Source organism: Ischnura elegans, chromosome 3 (genome assembly GCF_921293095.1).
Source record: "Ischnura elegans chromosome 3, ioIscEleg1.1, whole genome shotgun sequence".
In the NCBI taxonomy this organism is placed as follows: domain Eukaryota; kingdom Metazoa; phylum Arthropoda; class Insecta; order Odonata; family Coenagrionidae; genus Ischnura; species Ischnura elegans.
In genome coordinates, this window is record NC_060248.1 from 104,341,350 (window position 1) to 104,363,525 (window position 22,176).

General features: G+C 36.9%; 3 protein-coding genes across 6 annotated transcripts; 2 read left to right on the forward strand and 1 right to left on the reverse strand.

Moving 5' to 3' along the window:
• The first annotated feature begins 3,256 nt into the window (after window positions 1–3,256).
• LOC124155081 (putative nuclease HARBI1) lies at window positions 3,257–5,575 on the forward strand. Its single transcript, XM_046528822.1, has 4 exons — window positions 3,257–3,684; window positions 3,775–4,280; window positions 4,383–4,527; window positions 4,637–5,575. Exons 2-4 carry the CDS (start codon window positions 4,149–4,151, stop codon window positions 5,011–5,013), a joined length of 654 nt encoding a protein of 217 aa, XP_046384778.1. The 5' UTR covers window positions 3,257–3,684; window positions 3,775–4,148; the 3' UTR covers window positions 5,014–5,575.
• A 66-nt stretch (window positions 5,576–5,641) lies between these two features.
• Window positions 5,642–7,742, reverse strand: LOC124155082. The gene is made up of 7 exons (XM_046528823.1): window positions 7,079–7,742; window positions 6,817–6,999; window positions 6,603–6,692; window positions 6,430–6,480; window positions 6,282–6,336; window positions 6,023–6,087; window positions 5,642–5,924 (listed from the first exon to the last, which is right to left on the reverse strand). Exons 1-7 carry the CDS (start codon window positions 7,214–7,216, stop codon window positions 5,700–5,702), a joined length of 807 nt encoding a protein of 268 aa, XP_046384779.1. The 5' UTR covers window positions 7,217–7,742; the 3' UTR covers window positions 5,642–5,699.
• Window positions 7,743–9,346: 1,604 nt separating this feature from the next.
• LOC124156293 (XK-related protein 4) lies at window positions 9,347–21,448 on the forward strand. 4 transcript variants are annotated; one of them, XM_046530753.1, is made up of 5 exons: window positions 9,347–9,942; window positions 10,024–10,125; window positions 10,199–10,413; window positions 12,507–12,662; window positions 21,071–21,448. In XM_046530753.1, the coding sequence occupies exons 1-5, from the start codon at window positions 9,584–9,586 to the stop codon at window positions 21,169–21,171; spliced, it is 933 nt and encodes a 310-aa protein (XP_046386709.1). In that variant the 5' UTR covers window positions 9,347–9,583; the 3' UTR covers window positions 21,172–21,448. The 4 variants fall into 4 exon arrangements, with proteins under 4 accessions (XP_046386709.1, XP_046386710.1, XP_046386707.1 ...); XM_046530754.1 differs by lacking the exon at window positions 21,071–21,448 and adding an exon at window positions 12,819–13,052; XM_046530751.1 differs by lacking the exon at window positions 21,071–21,448 and adding an exon at window positions 14,051–14,897 and having other exon boundaries at window positions 9,348–9,942.
• The last annotated feature ends 728 nt before the right edge of the window (window positions 21,449–22,176 follow it).

Genomic DNA, 22,176 nt, shown 5'->3' on the forward strand with positions numbered 1-22,176 from the left:
TGGGTGAAAAGAAAGTATATGTTATTATTAATTCTTGATTTCTCTCTTTTATAGATTCATCGAGTACTTGAGAAGGCATTAACTTTGATATTTTTTAATGGTAGTATTTCATGTAAACCAAATTGATTTTTTTATTAAAAGTAAATGTATATTTTAATTTATTAAATGTATTGATAACTTTGTAATGTTAATGATAAATAAATCAAGAATTAAAATATAATGTATCCATGCTTGCGAATGATCCTTCTCATTTCCTCTCTCCTCAATGGTAAGTGGATCTATTTAGCAAGGATTTCGTTTGAGTTGAGAGCTTCTGTTAATTCCTCAATGGAATTGGACACGCTACTTTGGCAGAGTCAGAGATTACTATCGGTTCCGGTGCTTTTTTGGTAGCTTCCCTGACCATAAAAGTGAAGTGCATAGAGGACCTACGTAAGTAATTGGAATAAGTCAGTAGCGTATAAGTCACATGCAGAGATCATTTTCTTAGCCTTGATTTATTTTAACTAACTTTTGACTTAATGGGTATGGCCATGCTCCTCCCTGCTACTACCATGTGTGGTCTCAAACCTGCCACAAGTTCACGCACCATATCTTTTGTCAGGCGGCAGAGCCCCTTGAAGACGAGATCGTCCACAGCAAAAGGGTCTGAGGAATCCCTGATTCCACGCAACCTAGCGCGATTTTGTGCAACATTTTTGAGCTCTCTCTCTCCCCCTTTGCCTTCTTCTCAAAACGTTGAGTCCCCATATCTCATCCATAGCTTTAGTTCAGAGTTTTATCATGCATCACAGATCAATCAAAGATGAGATTTTTATGTTAAAAGAAATAACATGGAGATTAAAATATCAAAATTATTCTAAATGGCAATGTCCACAAATCATTTTCACCATTCGAATTGTAGCTCCCATTATGTTATATTAGCCTCAAATATGAAAGTTAGTGAAGCATCACTTCTGCCATTGCCAAAATTGCAATATTTCGGAAATAAATTAACGAATTCATCGAAAATCTTTAGTGACATTATGTTTTCGTGACAGTAATATTCCAACCTAACTTCATCAATGTGCATTGATTGTCCACATTGGACTTTTATTGACATAATTGATTGGCTATGGCATTATGGAAACGTTAGTAATGACGATGATTACTTACCGATGCAGCTTAAAAACTCCATATTTAATTAATCGTGAAGATGCCGGCCCAAACAACGCGAATGTATTAGTTGCATTCCAACTTTCATGAAGTAAATTCGAACGATAACATAACTTGGGCATTTTAATTTGAAAACTTGACTATTTCATGACTTCAAAGGAAGCTTCAGGATATTAGATGTATTCAATTTCTTACTCATACCTCAACGTAACTGTAATCAACATAATACGATAAACGGAGTCATCATCTTGGCCAAAACACACAACCGGGAATTGATTCAAATATCTACAATTCGAAGCCTGTAAACGGATTATGTTATTGTGCCATGTTTAAAATTGATTAAATTAAATAATAGCATCATATAAGCAGCGTGGTTAACCTCATAGGACACAAAAATTACGATATACGAAAGCTCGTCAAACCTTGAACCGAGAATCCGTGTTCGGCACTGAGTATTCGAAGCCTCAAACCCCTTCGAATTCGCATGCCGAAGTTCGATTCGAAGGTCGTGCCGATATTCGGAATGAAATGCTTACGTGGTCGCAACAATCGGGAACCACTTCGAATGTGACGTAACTTCGGCTCCGCTTGCCGAAGTCGAAGTCGAGAGTTCGGAATCGGCGTTTACGTGGTAACCCTTCAGGTAGGTATGAAAAATATTGAATCCGAAGCCGGCGATACCGTGAAGAACCAATAGAAAAGCTTTGTTTCAAATAAAAAAACGATAGGGAAATCAAACGATTCTCACCTGTAATAAGGGCTACTCGTTCATCATTAAAGTTAAACTTTCAAATAAAAGAAATTGATGCATCGAAATTATAATTGATAGTGGATAAATCGATTTAAATCCATCGCAGATATATTTGTTCATTAGTACACACAAAAGAGTATATTATACCATTGAAAAAGGAGAGACTAATGCGTAACACCAAAGCATTTTTATGTTTTAGATGTAGGTAATCTTGTATACAAACGGCCGCTGTATTCATTGATGATATATATGGCATATTTTTTTGCACTTCGGATGCTTACTTTCATTGGTGAATGCATGATGAGTATGGAAAAACATAACTATCAACGTCAGTATTACGTGCATTTATCCTCGAAAAGCTGAAATACACAATGTGTGAGTGGAAAAAGAAAATTGAAAAACTTTACTATGCAGAAAAGAATCGTAAAGAAAATAACGTTAAGATAAATGTGTGAATGGTACATATTTATTCTTGCAAATACCTACGTGCCAGCAATTAGTAACATATGTTACAATCTCCCAAAATGTTATAGTTTAGGAAACACAACAACCTGCCTCGCTACTTTTAAAAATTTCAAAGACTGACAGCGTAGAATAGCGAAAACATGGGGAAAATGGTTTACTAGAGGTATATATAGAGAAAACAAAGCAAAATTACCCTTACTTGTACATATTTATTGCTCATCATATCACATACAGCACTACAACGCACACATTTCTATCTTTTTAATACTTATAATCATTATATTCGGAATCAACTGTTTCAATAAATATCTTGGCTCACAATAAATATAAAACACCATTATGTAACACTAATGAAACATGATATTCGGTTTTCCAATCACTTTGCACACACTAAAAGAATTTGCACTCCTTGAAGTTCGAAAGGATTCTTTACACCTCACTTCCTACTCATCACTAACGACTTAGAATCAGATTACGTTATTTCACATTAACATTGCGAAGACAATTAAATGAATAGGTTGAAACAAATTGCTAAACCTGCGCCCTGATTATGTAACTGTGAGAAGGGTGAGAGCGATGTCGTTGCCAGGGGCAACGCGATTCCCACGACGGAAGGTGATAGCAGCGATTATGAAACCGTGATCGCACTTTTTATCACGCTGCGAGCGTCATCGGCCTATCACGCTCGAAACCGATGGTGACAAGCATGTGCCGAAATAAAATCGAACAATAAATGCAATTATTTGCCAAAAATTATTGTTTATTTAATTTAATAATGCCCTGTAATCGAACAAAAACCAATAAAATTCATAATTATTTTTACTTGAGTGCTGTCTTGACTTAATTAGTTATCCACGTTGTTCAATTGTTATATGCGCATGGTGGTGAATTCGAAGAGGCGGTGTATTCAATTATGCAGCTTTATTTTCACGCAGCAAATTGGAAAGTAAGTACTGCTTCAGCAAATTCTCAGTTTCTTTTTGGATTCTCTAATGATAGATTTTCCGTAAGCGACTAAATGCATTTCGTTCCCTTCCGCCGTCTCGTCTACTAATGGTTTTATTTTAAAGAGTAGAATGGACGGGATTTACTTTTTGCCTCTTCTGCTCCACGGATGGCAACGGAGACGGGAGAGAAATAGATTACGCTTAGAGCGACGAAGGATCCGGGACGCCCATAATCCATTTGAGTTGGAGGAGCGGCATTTTAAACGCCTGTTCAGAGTGTCCCGGGAGATAGCACAGGAGCTAATTGTGGGAATCAGTCCACGGCTGTTAAGAACACGGTCCAGTGGCTTACCTGTTCATGTGCAGGTAATAACCTATAAGTTTCACTTTCAAGCAGTGGAAATTTGAATTCTGATAGAATTTGACTGATCACAATTTTCGGAAAATATATGTTAGGTACTGACAGCAATGAGATTCTTTGCCACTGGCTCTTACCAACGATGTGTCGCTCAGGATTTCCACCTTTCAATGGGACAGGCATCCGTGAGTAACTGCATCAGGAAAGTAAGCGAAGCAATCACTGAATTCCTCGCGCCTACATCATTTATATTTCCCAGAACATTTGAAGAGCGGCAGGCCATTAAGAACAGGTTAGTGAGTTTCCTCTTGGTGGTATAACATGAAATAATTACACTAATTTAAACAATTGCATTTGGAGGCATTGACCTTATCCTCTAGGGTGGCTCTATTACCACTATCCTTCACTGTATTACATGGTTCTCTTCAATACTTAGGTTAATTATGTATTTTAACAAATATATTTCAGATTCATGGAGGCTCGAGGATTTCCAGGTGTCATTGGGTGCATAGATTGTACGCACATTAGAATAAAGAAACCATCAGCAAGAGAAGAGGCCTATTACAATCATCACTATCGCTCTCATTCCCTTAATGTACAAGCAGTAAGTTCCATGCCTTCATAATTGTCTGCCAAATATATTTCCTGTTGACCCAGGGATCAATGATGACTGCTGTTTTTAAAAATGGTGATTTGTAATCAACAGATATGTGACCATGACCTGAGAATCTTGTCCCTGTCAGCAAGATTTCCGGGATCTGTACATGATCAATTCATATGGAATACCAGCACAACCCGGGAAATAATGCAGGCGATGTATGATGAAGGGATAAGAAATACGTGGTTGTTGGGTGAGAATATTAAATCTTACCAATGCATTAGTTACATTAACTCATGTTTAGCTCTAGATTAATATCACGTTGAATATACAATAGACAAACAAATAATTTTTCATTTCAGGTGATTCAGGGTATGCCTTGCAGCCATATTTATTGACCCCCATTAGGCAGGCTGCCCCTAACTCCCCTGAAGAACGGTACACCAACTGCCACTGCCAAACACGGAACTGTGTGGAGCGTTTGTTCGGGGTATTAAAAAATACGTGGCGATGCTTGCACAGGGAGAGAGTGCTCCATTACACCCCAGAAGCGGCTGCGAGAATCATTATCTCTTGTGCTGTCCTTCATAACCTTATGATAACTCACAGACAAGAATTACCTCCATATGAGGATCAAGATATGGAATTCATAGAGGAAAGACAACCAAACGTGAATGAGGATGAGTTTGCTGGGGAAAACGCCAGAAGATTGGTGATCCAGCAATTCTTCACATTTTGAATTGCTGACAAATGAATGCCTCTCATCTACAAAAAGTCAATCTTAATGTTTAGTTCTTACAATAATGAGAAATCCTTTTAATTTGTCAACATGCCTTAGATTTTAGTTTTTTTTCTTGCCATCAAGGAAACTTTCATTATTTATGTGCTTTTTACCTTACCTCTGACAGCAGTTTCTTATTTAAATTGCTGATATTAAAGAACATATCTCAAATGATGTTGCACCACAATTATGACCATGTTAATCCACATGTAATGCTCCATAATCCAAAAACTAAATTATTTATATCTACTTATTGCCTGCAACCCATGCTAGATGTTCTCCACCTCATAAGATACTTTAACAGTAGCAGTTAAACCACTTATATGACCTCTTATCTCCTAACAATGTCTTAGGATAAATCTGTGATTAATATTTACAGCTGGAAAAATTTGACTTTGCATTAAAGAACTGAACTAAATTTTATACTCACCTTGGTGGCCACAAAAACATTATCTTCAGCAAAATTTAATTGCCAATGAAGTGACATGAAGTCAAGAGAATAAAATATATCTTTAATTTAAAAAAAATGCAAACATGTAAATACATATATCTGAACCCTTTCACATAAACAAACTTTGATTGGAAGAAAACAAATAAATACAACTAAAAACAAAGAAATGATATATATTATTAAATAAGGAAATTCATGCTGCCTCACTTGCTTCACTTATATTTTTTGTGGTGAAGCCTGCCTTCTTTCCTGCTGCATCAGCCTCTCGTTCTGCTGCAGCTGCCCTTCGCTCTTCCGCAGCAGCTTTTCTTTCAGCTGCTGCAGCCCTCCTCTCCGCAGCAACTGCCTGGCGTGCTAAGGATTGGGCAATGAGCTCCAGGGCATTAACTTTCCGAACCATCAGACTCTCTTTCTTTTTCTGAGGCAGAGTATAGTGGAAAAAATGTATGATTATCTATGAGTGTCATATTTGAGGAAATAGAATTCGATTGATTGAACAGGTTAATGGCTCATTACCTCAAATGCCTTCATGTGGTCCAAAATCATCGTTGTAACCCTGTGAAGGTCGCCTTCATTCTTTTCTGAGGAGATAAAATTTTAATTTACTATTTTACCCCATTTTTTGACCTCTTATTTTACAATTACCAAGCAGTGCTGTCTAATTCAATTGACAAAAGCAAGAATTGATGAAATGTATACATTCTTGAATATATGTCACAGTCAGTCCCAATTTTTTAAAGGCAAATAATAAAATAAGAAATGAAATGCCACTCACGTTTGCCACTCCCCATATCCTCCTTCGGGAATAAATCTTCCACTATTATTTCCATCTAATTAAAAAGAAATTAGAGTTAAGCCTTAGCATATGAGAACAAAAAGTGTATTAATATGATATCTATGGGAACATGAAAAATTATAGTTACATGCTGCAGTGCCTCTGGGGGATTTGATGGAGTCTCCTCATCATCTTGCTCCTGAAATAAGAGAGAAGAAAGCACCTCTAAGAATAGGCAATACTGATACATTACTTGATTTCCATGCCTGCAATTTTTTACATATACATATATGCAATGTTTCACACTGCTTTCGTACCCACCCTGGTTGTCTCCAACTCCTCAGCAAATGAACTAGAAGAATTGGCTGCGGTGGATGGGGCTGAAGTTGAAGCAGCAGACGTGGAGGCAGTCTGTGAAAAAGTAAATAATGTGGAGGGTCAGGAGGAAAGAGAGCATTAGTAAGACTATAGCATGTTTACATACTACTGCTGTCATCATGTAACTTAGCTTAATAATATATAATTTGATACTCACTGGAATGCTCTCACAGAACTCAGGAATTGGCAAGCCAACTGCTGATTCTGTACCCACGACTGCGAGGCACTTTTCCTCCATCTCTGATAGAATCTCTGCCACAGGCTTGTTGCCTGTCTCTCGACAGGCAGCATTGACTCTAGCAGCTTTTGCTCTAACATTTCTTTTTAGGTCTCGCCAAGTCTGCTTATGATATTGTCTGATTAGTCTAAGAGGTAAGTTATTTAAAAAAAGTTATTTTTAATATCTTTGCATTACTAACCTTTTTCCACTGCTCAACTTCTTTAAACCCCCCCAGCTCATTCAGCATCGCTGAGAGGGTCTGCCACTGGCGCTGAGTTTTTTCAAACCCCAGAGGTCCAGTAAACCTTCCAGCAGCAAAGCTGCTGTGGGTTGACATATAATCAACGAGCAGCTTCAATTGCCGTTCGTTAGCGCGCCCTACTCGGACATTTTTCTTCCTGCAAATATAATAACAACGTAAATGTCATCTCATGACAAAACTATAACTTAAGTAAGAAAACAATTACCTTAAGCTTTCCTATAATTATAGCAATAAAGGGTACCTAATGTCAATAAATTAACCGAAAAAGTAATCATGATCATTTTCTTAATGCAAATTAAAGTAGAAAACTACAATCAATGCATCTAAATATCATATCTCTAGTGCCGCATTGTTTACTGGTCGAACATATATGAAGGACTTGGTGCTTTCCCATTGAATTAAGTAATTAACATATTATCGATAAATATTTTTGACTAATTAATAGACGCTAAATATCCTAAAAATTCCAAGAACATTTCACCTATCATTTACATATCGGCTCAATCACATTTAATAACATAGCTCATGTTACCATCGAGATATATCGCACCTTAACCTTCGCCAAAGAAGTTTTAAACAATTATTGATTAAGTAGCAGCTGATTTACACGTAATTAACTTCCTCCTTAAAAGTCTAATCATGGAAGAAGTCTTCCATGATTCTATTCAAAACTCTTCAAGTGATTCAATGATAAATTTACACCGTAATATTCTATTTTGAATTATTTCATACATATCAAGCAACCGTTGACCGCCAATTCACATACTATCAACGCTGCATGATCGATGTAACTTCCACTTATAGTACTATTTCTCTAGATACGCTCAGTAGTAAAAGGTTACATCAGACAATTATATTTAATGATCGAATGGATGTCACACCCGCAGAAACTCCCAGGCGGCACGATAATATTATAAAAAGCACGTGAACACATCCGAGAAAACAATATTTAATTCATAAGATTAAAAACATGAATATTGTACTTACGATTGCGGTGTATCCATTTTGATGTTATTCGTGATTGTGCTGTTCAAAATACCGCTACCAACACAAGGGTAGAAATGTGTCAAGGATTTTCATTGGCTCTTCAGATCTTCCACTGCTACCAACATCCAAAAAAGTAGCGATGAGAGGGGAATTCGCATCTATGAGTGTGACGTCACACCACGGCAGTGATAGCGGTGATAGCCTTCATGACGGTCCCTTACATGATCGGGCGTTGACTGAAAACGTGATAGTAGACCATCATCGCCATCGCTCGCCGTCGTCGCTGTCACATTTACATAATCAGGGCGCAGTTATTGTAACACCAAAAAACTTCGAATTTCACTATCACTCTCACCGTAACATGACCAAAACAAAAACAAACAACAACACAACGAAATGCGTGAAATGTAAACATTGCCAAAACCTCACATCTCACAACGGGAATTGGAAATAGATGCAATACGTAATAAAATCAAACAGAACTTAGAAGCGAACAAACGAATGAAAATTAACAGGCGTTCGATGTATCCCTAAAGTAAGACTAGTTCAAATATGAAACATATCCCCTTCGCAATACATAGTTAGATACCTTTCATCGTAATGTATACAGTTGATTCGTAGCCTAAATTATATACGTGCGAAATAATTTCGTCGAAGATGTTACATTCACAACACACTTCACTCTTTACTTCATCGTCTATGTGCAATCAATTCACTAAGGGGTACACTAAGGACACAAATTTTGTTCACTTAAACTAGAGGCACAATGAAAGTTCACTGCACGTAGTTTCCTTGCAAATGCAGCCATACAAAAATTTCTATTCTTGTCACAAATTACACTACATAAGTTGCCTGCCTAACTTGAAGAATGCATTTTCGTGTTCTATTTTGTCACAAATACGTAAAAAACCATATTAGAATACAATTAGAACTGCAGTACGATCGCCCACAACGGTCCGCCATTGGTATTTTCCTCGTTTCTCCTATGGAGAAAATGAATCGCCGGGTCCCGGGCGGGTGACTCCCAAGCTCCCGTCCAGGGCGCGTCAGTTTCTCCAAATCGCGTTACGGACTTCAGTCGGGAGAATGATACTCTCCAGGAGAGTCAGAGTCTCCGTTACTGGGAGAAAGTTTTCTCCGTTACCGTTACAGACTTCAGTTGGATGAAACTGGAGCTTCACGAGTCTCTTTTCTCCCAACTCGGGAGAAAACGAAGTTACAGACTTAGGCCCCTGGAATCAACCGAATAGCCCACAGGTCATCGGAGGTTAAAACATGATCGTAGATGAAGTGTCCAGTGTCGTGAGGAAGTTGTTTATGAAAATATGGCGTGATATGTGTAGGCTTTGACTACCGAAATGTTGTTGGTTTCATAGTTAACGTACCGCGCAGTTTTATAGCTTAACGGTTAAGTCTGATAACGGATAGAAGAAATTTGTACTTGAACTTTGAGATATGGGGGAAGATAGTGGCGATGTGATGCTGCGGGATGAAGAAGAAAAAAAGTGCTCAGAAATGTCACCCTGTGACTCTACAGTGTTTCAATGCGATTCCAATATCGGAAATCAGGACCGAGAGAATAAAGTTTCGAAGAGGATTTCCGATGAACCTGATTATGTGCCTAGCTCGTATAAAGTTACTCGTTGGGATATTATATGGCTGTTTTTTTCTATTGGCAGTCACGTCCTAGATGTAGCTTTCGATATTTATGTGGCTGTAAATTTTTATATTACTGGAAAGGGTCAGTACTTCATTTGGACGGTTGTATTCATTGTTGTTCCTTCTCTAGCCACGACTTTGACTAGTGCAAGATGGTATGGTGCTTCTAGCTTTCTGGTCATTAATTTGTGATTTCCATGTCATTATAATGGTGTAAAATTCTTTCTTTATTTAAGGTATGTTGTCGATTACAAAAATAATCCTGACAAAAAGTCACCGTTGGGCACTTGGATCATTCGATGTCTCGCCCTCCTGTTGCAGTTAGCTCCAACATTAAGGTGCATATTCCTACTGTTGAATTAATTTGCAGAAGTTTGTGAATTTTATCGTTTTAATGTTTGAATTCTGTAGGTATGCCGAGTCTTTACATTATGCTATCAAGTCTCGGAGATACAGAAAGAGGAAGGAGAAAGAGAGAGAAAGGCACTACTGCTACCTCATGCTTAAGGAGGACTCAGATGCTGCTCTTTTGAGGGTATTTGAATGTTTCCTTGAGTCTGCTCCTCAGTTAGTATTGCAGTTGTCAATTTTGATGTACATCGATCCTAAGGATTATTCATGGCATGGTATGTTTCCTAGTCATTGTAAGTATTAGTGTCCGATCTTGGGCTTTCATAGGAATAAACGTACCTGTAGGTTGTATGTTTTTGTTGGCTGTTGAGTTTTAATATTTAATGGATTTAATGAGTTGGAAACCCCTATTGTCTCAATTACGCAGAGGAGAGTAGTTACAATAAAATCTTTTTAAATGGGAAGTTACTTTTATTCCTTTTAATTTTAAAACAGGTGAAATAGGTCAGTAGAAGGCACTCAAGTCCAATGCATCACTAAAACAAGATTGCATTGGAATATCATAGCTACATATTATTCCCATTGGAGTAGTTGCACATAGTAGTCAGATTTCAAATTATAGTCTTTCCACCTGCCTAATTCAATTTTATGACCGTATTTTTATATTAATTTCAGAATATGACGTACTGCCCGTATTCGTATATTTTTAAAGCCTGTTCTTTCCTTCCCCCCATCCCAGTATGCTCATCAATCTTCTTTTCTCGCTACCAACCACATACCATCAGCCAATAAGGATAACTATCTTTCTCCACTACTTCTAAATGAATTGCATTGTAATCCTGGGAGTGCTCTTCTTCAACCCTCCTTTTCCCCCTATTCTCTGGTGAGTTCCATTACTAACATCCCACATAGCAGAAATACGTCTCTGAAACGTCTTGAATATCACATGTTACGTCTCAGAGACATTCCGAGAGCTTCAGAGGCATCTCTGAGACTTCTCTGAGATGTCACTATGTCCAAAAAAATGGTCTATGCGACATCTCTTGAGACGTCTCACATAAGTCTCTGAGATGTTTCATTAGACTTTGTACTATGGTATGTTTTAAATTTAGGCAAAAAAATAATTAAATTTAAATTATACAGTTATGGCCTACTTTTCTCGATCATTTTTAGCGACAAATTTTGTGATGGATCACCTTTTGAAAATAAGAAACCCATATTAAATGTCGTGATTTTAATAATCAAAACTGCAGATTTGCACCGAAAAATATATATGGAAGGCATTGATTCTGTTTAAATACGTTTTTTTTTTTTTAATTCCTGAACGTCTCACGATTACATCTCCGAGACATCTGTGAGACAGACGTGATATTCGAGTCATTCGAGACCATAGTGAGACGTCTCTGAGAGGTTCGTTGCTATGTGGGATATTGTTCTCCTTCCACTATTCTTCTTTACTACCCCAGAGTACTTCTATCTCTATCTTCCTCGGCTGGAACTCTACCCTCAGTTGTACCCTACGATATCCTTCCTATATGCTCTCTGTCTCTGATGGAGCCTTTACCAGCCATGTTATTTCTTGGCACATGATAAAAGAGCAGTGGTGTTTCCTCTCCTTTATTTCTGAGGGGGGTATTTAACAAAATTCCAAAAATACAGAATCCATATCATTTGAAGTACACTAAGGCAATCGAGAGGGTCCAAAATAAATTTGTAAGGATTAAGCTTTCCAATTTCATATCCAAAGAGAAAAAGGTTCTTATGGCATTTAATTAAAATTACTTATTTTAAAAGTGCAATCTGTAAGAAGGGAACAGTTAGGACTAACTGTTTTTGTGTTTGCTGCTAAATAATTTTGTAATATGGGGGAAAAAGGGTTATCCTTCTTCCTAAGTTCCTTATGCAAAGGTCTACTTTCAGACACCAGTAATGGCTTAAATTACTCTTGTTTGAGCTGAAAAGGCTTTTGAGGTGTTGGAGGCATTGCCCTAGAAAATAATGCCATAAGAGAGAAGTGGGTGTATGCTAACATAGTCTAGCATCTTGAGCGTCTCTGACAATTTTTTTATCATGATTATGAATATACCAGATGATATTTTAGTTACAATGTCAACATGAGATGCCCAATCAAAATCTTCAGATTAATGAATTCCCACATCACATATGCCCATCAACATATTATCCCATTTCTTATTATTGATTTACAATGTAAAATATTTTTGATCCCTTCAACTTCATAAATTAGAGGTTAAAATATATGTGATATACTTGTGAAAATGGATTTTTTAAAACAACTTTTGTAATATATATATTGCATTCATCTTATACCCTATATACCTACTTATAAATGCCTCCCTTTCTTCTTCAGAATCTATGCAATGGGCTTCCACCCTTATGTCTTTCGTCAGTTTGGCTTGGGCATTAGCTTCATATCAGCGCTTGCTCCGCTACCCACAACCAAATAAGGATAATATATCCTACAAGGGAATGGTATTTCAGTTCCTCTGGCATCTCATGATCATTGGTAAGTTATTGCTTTCATTTGTCATTCTTCTGTTTTTCATGAGGTTTGATTTGTCCATTTAGATACCATTGGTAACATTTCTTAGCTCCTAATTGTTCATTATTTGAGTCATGATATTAAAAATTTAATTTTCTATTTCCATCTATCTCCATTCAGTGAGATGGACCAGATTTTTATGATTAACTTGAACCACGCATACATGTCGAGGGTGAAGTATACTTAGGTAGCTCGTTTATTTTGAGGAAGTCCATGCATTAAGCAATCCTATGAGATGTCAAGGGGCCAAGAGAAGATGCTGACAAGAGCTACCAGGCAATGACATAATGGCACTTCTATGGAAATTGAAAATGAAGTCAGTATGTAGTGTAGGGACGTGATCAATTATGTATGTCGTATGAAATCCCAAAGTTCAAAGACCGAAACAAGTAAGTATGTACCATGAAATCCTGAAGTTTCATGCTCCCTTAAAGGTGGGTAACTGAAAAGCAGAGTATCCAAGGTTTAGGTCAATAAAATAATATTTAATGAAGCCGGAAGAGGTGTCTTCTTAGCCATTATTTTGTTCCTGCCAGATTGAAATTGCCTTTTCTTAATCGATTTGAATAATAATGTAGGGCCCATGCATTCGTAGATGGTGTACATGTGCCTCTCTTCCTTTCCCTTTATGCTTTTGTGATTATGCACAGAGATACCAGAGATCATAAGAATCATATCTCCATACCTCCCCTTGACTTTTAAAGTTTGCAATTAAGCAAGTATCATATGTGTAGAACTTTGCAGTTCTTGGATGCTGTTAAATTTGCAAAATTAAAATTTCTTGAAAAAATGGAACCTGAAAACACCACTCCGTCGCCATGGAAGCACTTATTGAGAAGCCACCTTACTTCAAAAGGTATAATGAATGTCTGTGCCTCCTTCCCTCATATGCTATAGTTGTCAGGGAGCCTTATCCAACTTGGAGCCACAGACCAACTTCCTTAGCCGCTCTTTATAGCAAGTCTTTCGGAAGCCATTTAACCTCATGGAGACATGTCGTAAACTCCTACTCTGCTAAGAGTATGGAGGAGGTTTCAACCTTCACAAAGGAGTGCTTATTGGACTTTCATATCCAAATAGTAGAAAGGGTTCTAGAGTGATTAAATGGATAATTGTTTTTGGGTTAATGCTTCGTTGGCTCATTTTGGTGGACGAAAGTTCGGGCACATTCCAGCTCCTGTCGGAACATGTTAGGACCCAAAGACAACATGGTTTCATATTTATGACTTTGAAATCTAAATCGGATTTTTGAGTTCCATTTCGTTACATATTATTGCCTTCATATTAATGTTTTTGTCTTAAGAATTTCTTTTGCTTAAAACCTTAATAAATTCTATTATCTCTCTTTACAGTATCCCGTGTTGTAGCTCTGAGTTGCCTTGCATCAAAGTTTCCTCATTGGATCATTCTTTGCTGCTCTATTCACATCATTATCTTCTTTGTTTATCTGCTTTTCAAAGGACCAGAAGGTGCTTGTGGTGGCTCTATTCTTTGGGATAAGGTCCTTTGCCTCCTTTTGGCTGCAATTTATATATTTACTGGTATACATACTAGGGATACAAACACTAAGCCATTTTACTCTATTTTGTATTCTGTATACTTTTTGGAAAATATTGTATTAGTCATTTTGTGGTTCTTTTTTGTGACCATCAAAGCACACATGTTTTTGTTATACCTTATTCCCATCGCATCAATAGGCTTTTTTATATTAGGGATCGGCTTTATGATTTTTTACTATTTGTGTTTTCATCCAAAAAAATTGTCTGGCAGCAGTGTTATTTAGGGCCAAAAGTCATTCTTGAAAGATGATCAAATGGAGTGCAAACTCTCCTGAATTTATTTGAATGCGCGTAAAAGTTGATTGTGTATTTATAACTAGAAAGTTAAGTTGAAGTTACTTAATGGTTTGGTCATTAATATAACAGCTAATTATGTTTTCATGTTTGTGGCTTTGAAATCTAAATCATCAATTCAGTTTTTTATTGCTGAAGATGTTTTTATTTCATTTAGAATTTACCCATGTGATGAGCTGACTGAAATTTTTACTTTCCCATATTGCCATGTTATTCAGTCACGTGTTTACAGCATTTATTTTTGTAGGGATGTTTATTCATCATTTTTCTTAATATGTATTTAATTTTGATATTGTACTGAGACTAATTTTTTTTATCTGAAATAGATACATATTTGTGGTTTCTATATCATTTGACTTATTTTTATACAAATTAATCTATGTACTTTGTTGACCTTGAGGAGCCTGTTATGATTTCAGCCCTTTAATTTTGTCAATTAATGACTCACAAGATTATTTATACATTATATTGCTAATGCTAAATTATAGTGATCATCATCATCTCATTGTTCAACATTCATAAGATTGGTTCGATGTAGCTCTCCATTCTGCTCTTCTATCGGCTAGCCTTTTCTGAGTGACATACTTCATTTCTTTTACATTATTAATAATCTGTCCTATGTATTTGATTTGGGGCCTTCCCTTGCCCTCTGCTCACCCACTCAACTGTGCACAATTCTAATCATTAAGGGGAACTCCAATTACTTAAAGAATTTTAAGAATTGAATTCCATTCCATATGGTGCAACGCCTTCCATACGTGGACTACTGCTAAGAAAGTCTGTTCTTCTCCATTCTTTCTTCTTTGAGAAGTATAAGAGCCAAAATTGCTTCTTTGGTGCCCCTCCTTTTCCTTATTCGAAATTGGTCCTCATTCAGGATTTTTTCTGTTCTTCAATCTATTCTCTTGTAAACTATTCCTATCAGTATCTTCGACGGAAGTGTCATTAGGCTTATGGTTATAAAACTTAATCACTTCTCTACTCTCTTCTTTTTGGGAATTGGAATCAAGACCTTCGTCTTGAAGTCACGTGGTATATCTCCTGTTGAGTACATTTCATAGATTTTTTTGTGCAGCAGAGTTAAGGTCTTCTCTCCTGCACTCTGAATTAGCTCTGCTGGAATATAATCTATTCTTAATGCCTTATTCTTTCACAGGTGTCTTATTGCCGTGTCAAATTCTGTTCCTAAGGTGCTGGCTCTCATGTCTTTCTTTTCTTCTTCACTTTCCTCCTCGATAATTTTTTAGCTGAGTTTACTATTTTTCATATCGCAGATGTGCAATCTCAGTCGGTCATTAATGGTCCAGAGATCACATTTGTGCCTTAGCTTCCAAGTTGGGGGAATTAGTGAAAATCATGAATGAATTTGAAACTATAGATGTATAGAACCTAAATAAGTGGTCACACATGATGGATATTCTTATCCATCACACATGATGGATGGATGGATATCCATCACACATGATGGATAAGAATATTTTTGCATCGTGACCAGTCAAGGTTAAATGGGAGGAAGGCAGGGATGGATGAGAAGGCAGTGGGAGAAGTGGAAGTAGAGACAAAGGGAGTAGAGATCGCATGAGTCACAGATTGGCTCTCGCTTATTGCATAGTAAGTTTGCTGGAATATATGGAGGAGTGGGAATATTAGTACAATGAAAAAAGCCACTAAAAATATCATCTGTTGGGTGAAAAAAGGTCTCGATGAATCCTGGAAGCAGTCTAAAGTAACAGGCTATGTGCATTAATAATAATATTATTTGATTTATTTATTTATTCACTGCATAAATCATGAGCATTATAAGAAATAAAATTGAAATTTTGGATTGTCCATGTTTTTTGATTGTTCATGCCTCCTCTCCCTATCATTGGCCTGGATAATTGGGAGTTAACTGTACCTAAATCATCCTGAATATTTGAAAACATTCGGTGTGAATTGGTGGATCTGACCCTGAAATACTAATGAACATCAGGGCAGTATTCCTTGGTCTCACTCACATATTCGATGCAGATATTAGTATTAATTATATGCTTGTGTTAATACATTTTATAATCATCACAAATATGTAATGGATGATTTTTCCAGGTGATAGCTAGAATGCAGAATAAGTCTTATGAATTTTTGTTAAAGGGGACATAGAGATTTTTATCTTTATATCTGCATCAATTTCTTTCAGTTAAACAAATTTTTATCGGTTAGTTTAATACTTTCAGGGACGCTTGGCTTTAAAAAATTTACTGACCTTTTGCCAAAAATACTAAAATGATTCCACAACATTTCACTGTTGAGGTTACTTATGATCGACTGGATAGTGATGAAATGAATGTTTTTGAGCTGGTTTTCCATGAAGTAGGGCTTTGCGAGGTCCGACAGCCTTGCGAAGGTGTCCATTCAGGGGTGTGTGCTTGTGTCTGTGATAGTCCCTGGTGTGGAAGTAATTCCCATAAACTGCCACATGAGGGCATTCTGGTGTAGTGTTTTTTGTTTATTCCTCTGACAAGTGGTGTCAAATTTTACAGCCATTTGTGAACCCCTTTAGAATCACCTATCTATTGAGGTTGTAGAGCTCATTTCCCCCGTTATCTATATACCTAATTATTTGGGAAAATATCTATCTTATTTTATTGTTCCTGCTATAATATAGTGTTTCTTAGTTGAAGGATCTAATGCGATACATAAAATCTATAACTAAGACTACATTGATCATTTAGCAAAACATCTTATTCAAATCCAGTGTTATGCTGACAAGCATTACACTGATGATTTACGCTTTGCTCATATACAGGAAAATACTAGGAAAGAACAAGCAATTATGTATGTATCCTTAAGCCATTGTAAATTCAAAAATGTCATAATTAAGTTCCCACAATCTTGGTCCGAAGGCCAATTCCTTGCCTGTACTAAGAAGGACCTCAAGGATTTTGTTTGGTTGAGCCCATAGGCTTCATGTTATGTTGTTTGATTTCTTCCTGCTGATATGTACAATGCTGATTCCAACAAAGATCTGAAGATAGCGTAGAGAATTGACTGAGAGAACGGAGGTGGCCATGTTCTCTGGTGGTAGTATTGGAAAATTGTTGCCACACCTCTGCAAATGTTCAGGTCAGAATGGGGTGTATGTAGAAAGTAGCTGGATGCTGTAGCTAAATATTGAAGAGAAAAAACATTTTCAAGTTTCACTTTGGTTTCAACTTTGTGAGTAATTGGACCTTGAAAAAATAATAACTCTCATAAGTACTCGAGTTATGTAGTCAAATGGTTGCCAGCTCAACCAGTTTGCAACTTGAGTCGCCAAAAACTTAACCTTAACCTGGAAAGCCAAAATGACTGTCGAGTGCCTCATCATCAGCCAATTTCATAGACTTAATCACTCATCACTCTTTTTAACCTTTAAATACCAAATTTGCTCTTACTTGCACAGGAAAAACGGCTCTGCTTCGTCCCTTGTTCCCTGAAAAATGATGCAAGACATTTTTTAATACTTCAGTCAGTTGGACTTGAGTAAGATTGTAGTTGGTTTCATGGCTTCTTCATAAATTCATCTTCATATCTCAGAAAATATGTGTTATTTTTTCATTATCTAAGTCAACATTATTTAACTAACAATATTAAAGTGCTGAAAAAGTTGCTGAAGGAAGTCTATTTAGGATTTAAATCTCTGCTCAAACTATCATACCCTTGTCTTAGGCTTACTTTACACAGGCAACAAATGGGTACCCTTGCTTTCACACCTCTGTTTGTAATTACCCACCCTGATTTTCTCCTGGCTTGTTGAGCCAACTCATCAATTTCTATTTTCGTTAGGATAAGTGCTAACCAATATTGTGAAATATTTTTTTCTGGTGAAAGACATCCATGGGAATCTCTCTCAAGAAGACAATTTTGAGAGAAAGGAATTTGTTTGAGGAAATAATGACTTGATCATTTCTTTTTTCCCATCATATGCTTTCTGAATGGACTGAATTTTCACTCTATAAATCTAGACTTCAAGAGGTCAATTTTAGATTACCATTTTGTGATTTCAGTCACTCTCTGCATTGTTTTTCATATTTTATTTTCTGATAACAGGATTAAATATAAATTTTGTCTCTCCTTGGAACTAAAAGTAGAAGAGGATTCTCTTATTCGGAAGGTCTCTTATGTTCTCATTGTCAGACTTTTGACTGATATGTTTTCTTATGACTTATAAATGACTTTTCCCTATGAATTCACTTGAGTATTCTTTTGAACTAATTATATAAAGTAATGCTGTCACTTACCAATGTCCAAAATTAAGATTTCGAAGTTGTGTTATACTCCTCTCTGGTGAAGTCGTAAACCTATTATGTACATATGTATTGAATTTTTCTTGAGGTTTGAATTTCTACACAATCTAATGTAATAACATTGTATGTGTTTTTGATTGTGTTGTAATTTTAAGCTTGTATTGTTAATATGCGGGTATTTAATCTTTTATATTGACTGCAACTTATCTTCCAAAAGTCTTTCATTATTGTGCCTGAGTACTGAATACTTCTTCTTGACTGCAATTGAGCTAGTCAAAACCATATTTTAAAAACATTTGGTGAGCCAATAAATGACATCATCTAAATTTTGATACCAAAGATATGTTTTGATGAAAAAATTTCTCGCAGAAATTAGTTCCTACAAATTGGGAATGGTAGTTGAAGTTTTAATGAATGTGATTAATTTGCAATAAAATCTTTTCAGCTCATGATTATGTTATTTATTATTGAACAAAACTTAGTTAACTGACTTAGCTGATAAACACCTCTTACTGAGCCCATAGGATGGAACCCGACTCGTGTTCCGAAACGTCGGCAGAATGGAGGGAGACCACCTGGCTGGAAGCCCGAATAACCTTTTTTGAATATATTCGCCAGGAAAGCATCAGATTTTACTTAACACCTCTTGCTGTTTTAAATCAAGTACATACACAAAAGACTTACATGTCATCGACTAAGGGTTTTTATAACTACTTTTCAATAAAACCTGAGCAAAGATGCAACATAATGAAGTAAGGCTCCTCTTTACAGGTACAACTTCTTTTTGTTGGTGAAATGATATGGTACAAATTCAGTAACCATCAAACATTATTATAGTCCAGAGCGTACCCAGGATCATAACTAGAGGGGGGGGAGGGGGCAAGCCATGGTTGTTCAAGTTGTTGGAAAGATTTAATCATGGAAAAGGTGAATGAAATCAACATTTTTAGGAAACTGTAACAGCTATATCTTTATTAGTTTTTAAATTTATCTGCTTGAAAAAATATTATTTTCCTCAAAGACATTTGCAAGTTTTGCTTTTAGGGGGGGCAGCTGCCCCCTTCCTGTCCCTCGCTGAGTATGCCCATGATAATAGTACTGCTTCTATGCATTGTTGATATATGTACATATAGCTGACTATCGTTGAAATGTAGTCGTAATTTTCTCCAATTTAATACTAGGGGTGTACATCATTTAGGGATTCTTGGAATCCTAGGAATTTTTAATAAACACAAATTATCAGTTCATTACTATGCTGAGGAAAAAAAATTAATCCATCATTCCCTAGAATTATTTATTTATTTAATCAAGTCCAAAAACAGCACGAGGCCAATTACTGGGGACTCACAGTAACAGGAGAAACAATTTAATAATATTAAGCAATGTAACCAATAATGAACAAAAAATATTCAACAGTATTTACTAATAAATAACAAAGAAAAGAAAATTTCATCCGGTGGTGCGAGGAATAGCGGGAAATTTACGATAGAGATGGTGCAAGAATGAATGAGGGATGAAAAAAAGGATCCAAATTTGGATTTGGCATAGGAGTTAATGGAAGAAGGAAGTCTGAATAGAAAAGAACGTTTAGAGACAGAAAGGTGGGGGGTGAAACAATGAAATAGGTCACTCGACCTCGTCGTACACGAAGAAACACAATGCGGAAAAAAATGAAGGTCAGATGATCTGTATTTGCCATTAATGATATTTAAGAAGAGTCTCCTGTCATTGAGGATATGGCGATCAACTAAAGGTGCAATGCCAAGAGAGGATCTAATCTTATTGAGGGAGAATTTACGAAAAGGTAAGTGATGGTAGCGGACAATAAAAAGAAAAATATTCAACGGTCGTTCTAGGAGCTTTAATGAAGAAGGTGGGGCCATCATATCCCTTCAGTCACCTCTCATAAGGATTTAGGGGTTATTTTTGACTCTAAGCTGCTCTTTCATGAGCACATTAAATCCATTTCAACCCGCACTATGTCTTTGGTGGGTATGATGTATCGCCACAGTGAGGTGTTGGATTTAATAGCTCTACGCACCTTCTTCCTTTCCTGTGTCTCTCCAGTCCTAGAATACTGCAGCCAAATCTGGTCTATGCATAGACCAGATTTGGCTGCCCGTGTCCGTTTCCCGCAGCATCTGCGCTGGACTATCATCTCTAACCTACTCCATTTCTTTTCCCCCTCCAAACATTTACCAATTTTTTGCCTTTTTCTTTCTTTTCTCTTTTTTTTAATTCTTCTCCACTCTAGGGTATCTCACTGCCAGGGGGATGATGTGGCGGAGCCCTTCGTTTCGAGCGCCGTCACCAAGGTCAGCCACCTGGCTGAGGTTGTTGCCCTGGGACCCTTAGGTCCCTGCCGCTGCCGCCAGGGTACGTGGGACATAGCGCCAGCAAGGCACCGCGAGATTGAGACGCTTGAGAGACGGTTGGAGACGGTCACAGAGACATAGGCGAACTGTATCGCTAACCATCCAAATAAACGTGGTCGGATTTACTTCCATTTAATTTACTGAAGTGAGGTTAATCACCTACATATCCTTAACCCCTTCAACTCTAAGTCTTTTCATTTAATAAATTTGGCAATTGGGGTTTTACATTGAAATAAACTTTTGGTTAAAAGCCCTAACTTTGTGTGTGATTATTCGCTTCCCGAAACCAAGGGCAAGAACCCACACTTTAAAACGTGTGACCCACGACCTTAGGTGGTGGGCCGAGGTTCATTACATTATGTTGGAGTATCAATCAAGTACTTAAGTAGGTAATACAATGTTTTTTTAGTCGTTTGAGTCATTTCTTACCTCGGTGAAAGTGTCACACTGAATGAGCAAATGAACCTGAAATCTATAATGAACTCACAAAGTGGTAGAAAGCTGGTGACAGCTTTGGCTTTTCTTATCTAAACTTATGCAAGATTGGCAAAATGGGGAAGGTATTTGTTCACCGAAACTTATTATATTTCCTTCCATTCACTGAATTTCTTAAATAAATTGAAAATTTGTGGCTGAGTGAACCACACCAATAACACACTTGAAGAAATTCATCGCAGGGTTCCTACACCTGAGTCTCGGGTACTTGTTTGATTTCAGGTCCTTCACATAAACTATTTTGACAGGAATGTATACTGTTTAAGTATGATCTGTAGAAATGAAGGGGTGGTTCATGACAAGGATTAAGGCCGGATCAAAGGGAGCCCAGGCCCTGGGCCACCCACTAAACATGAGCCTTCCACTAATATTAGTTGAAGCTTACAAAAACCGAAAAAAAACATCATTTAAGTGAGGAGATTCGAAGTGAAGCTGGGTTGTTTTTTGGTTAACATGTAGTTGTCAACATTGGCGTAAATAAATAGAAAAT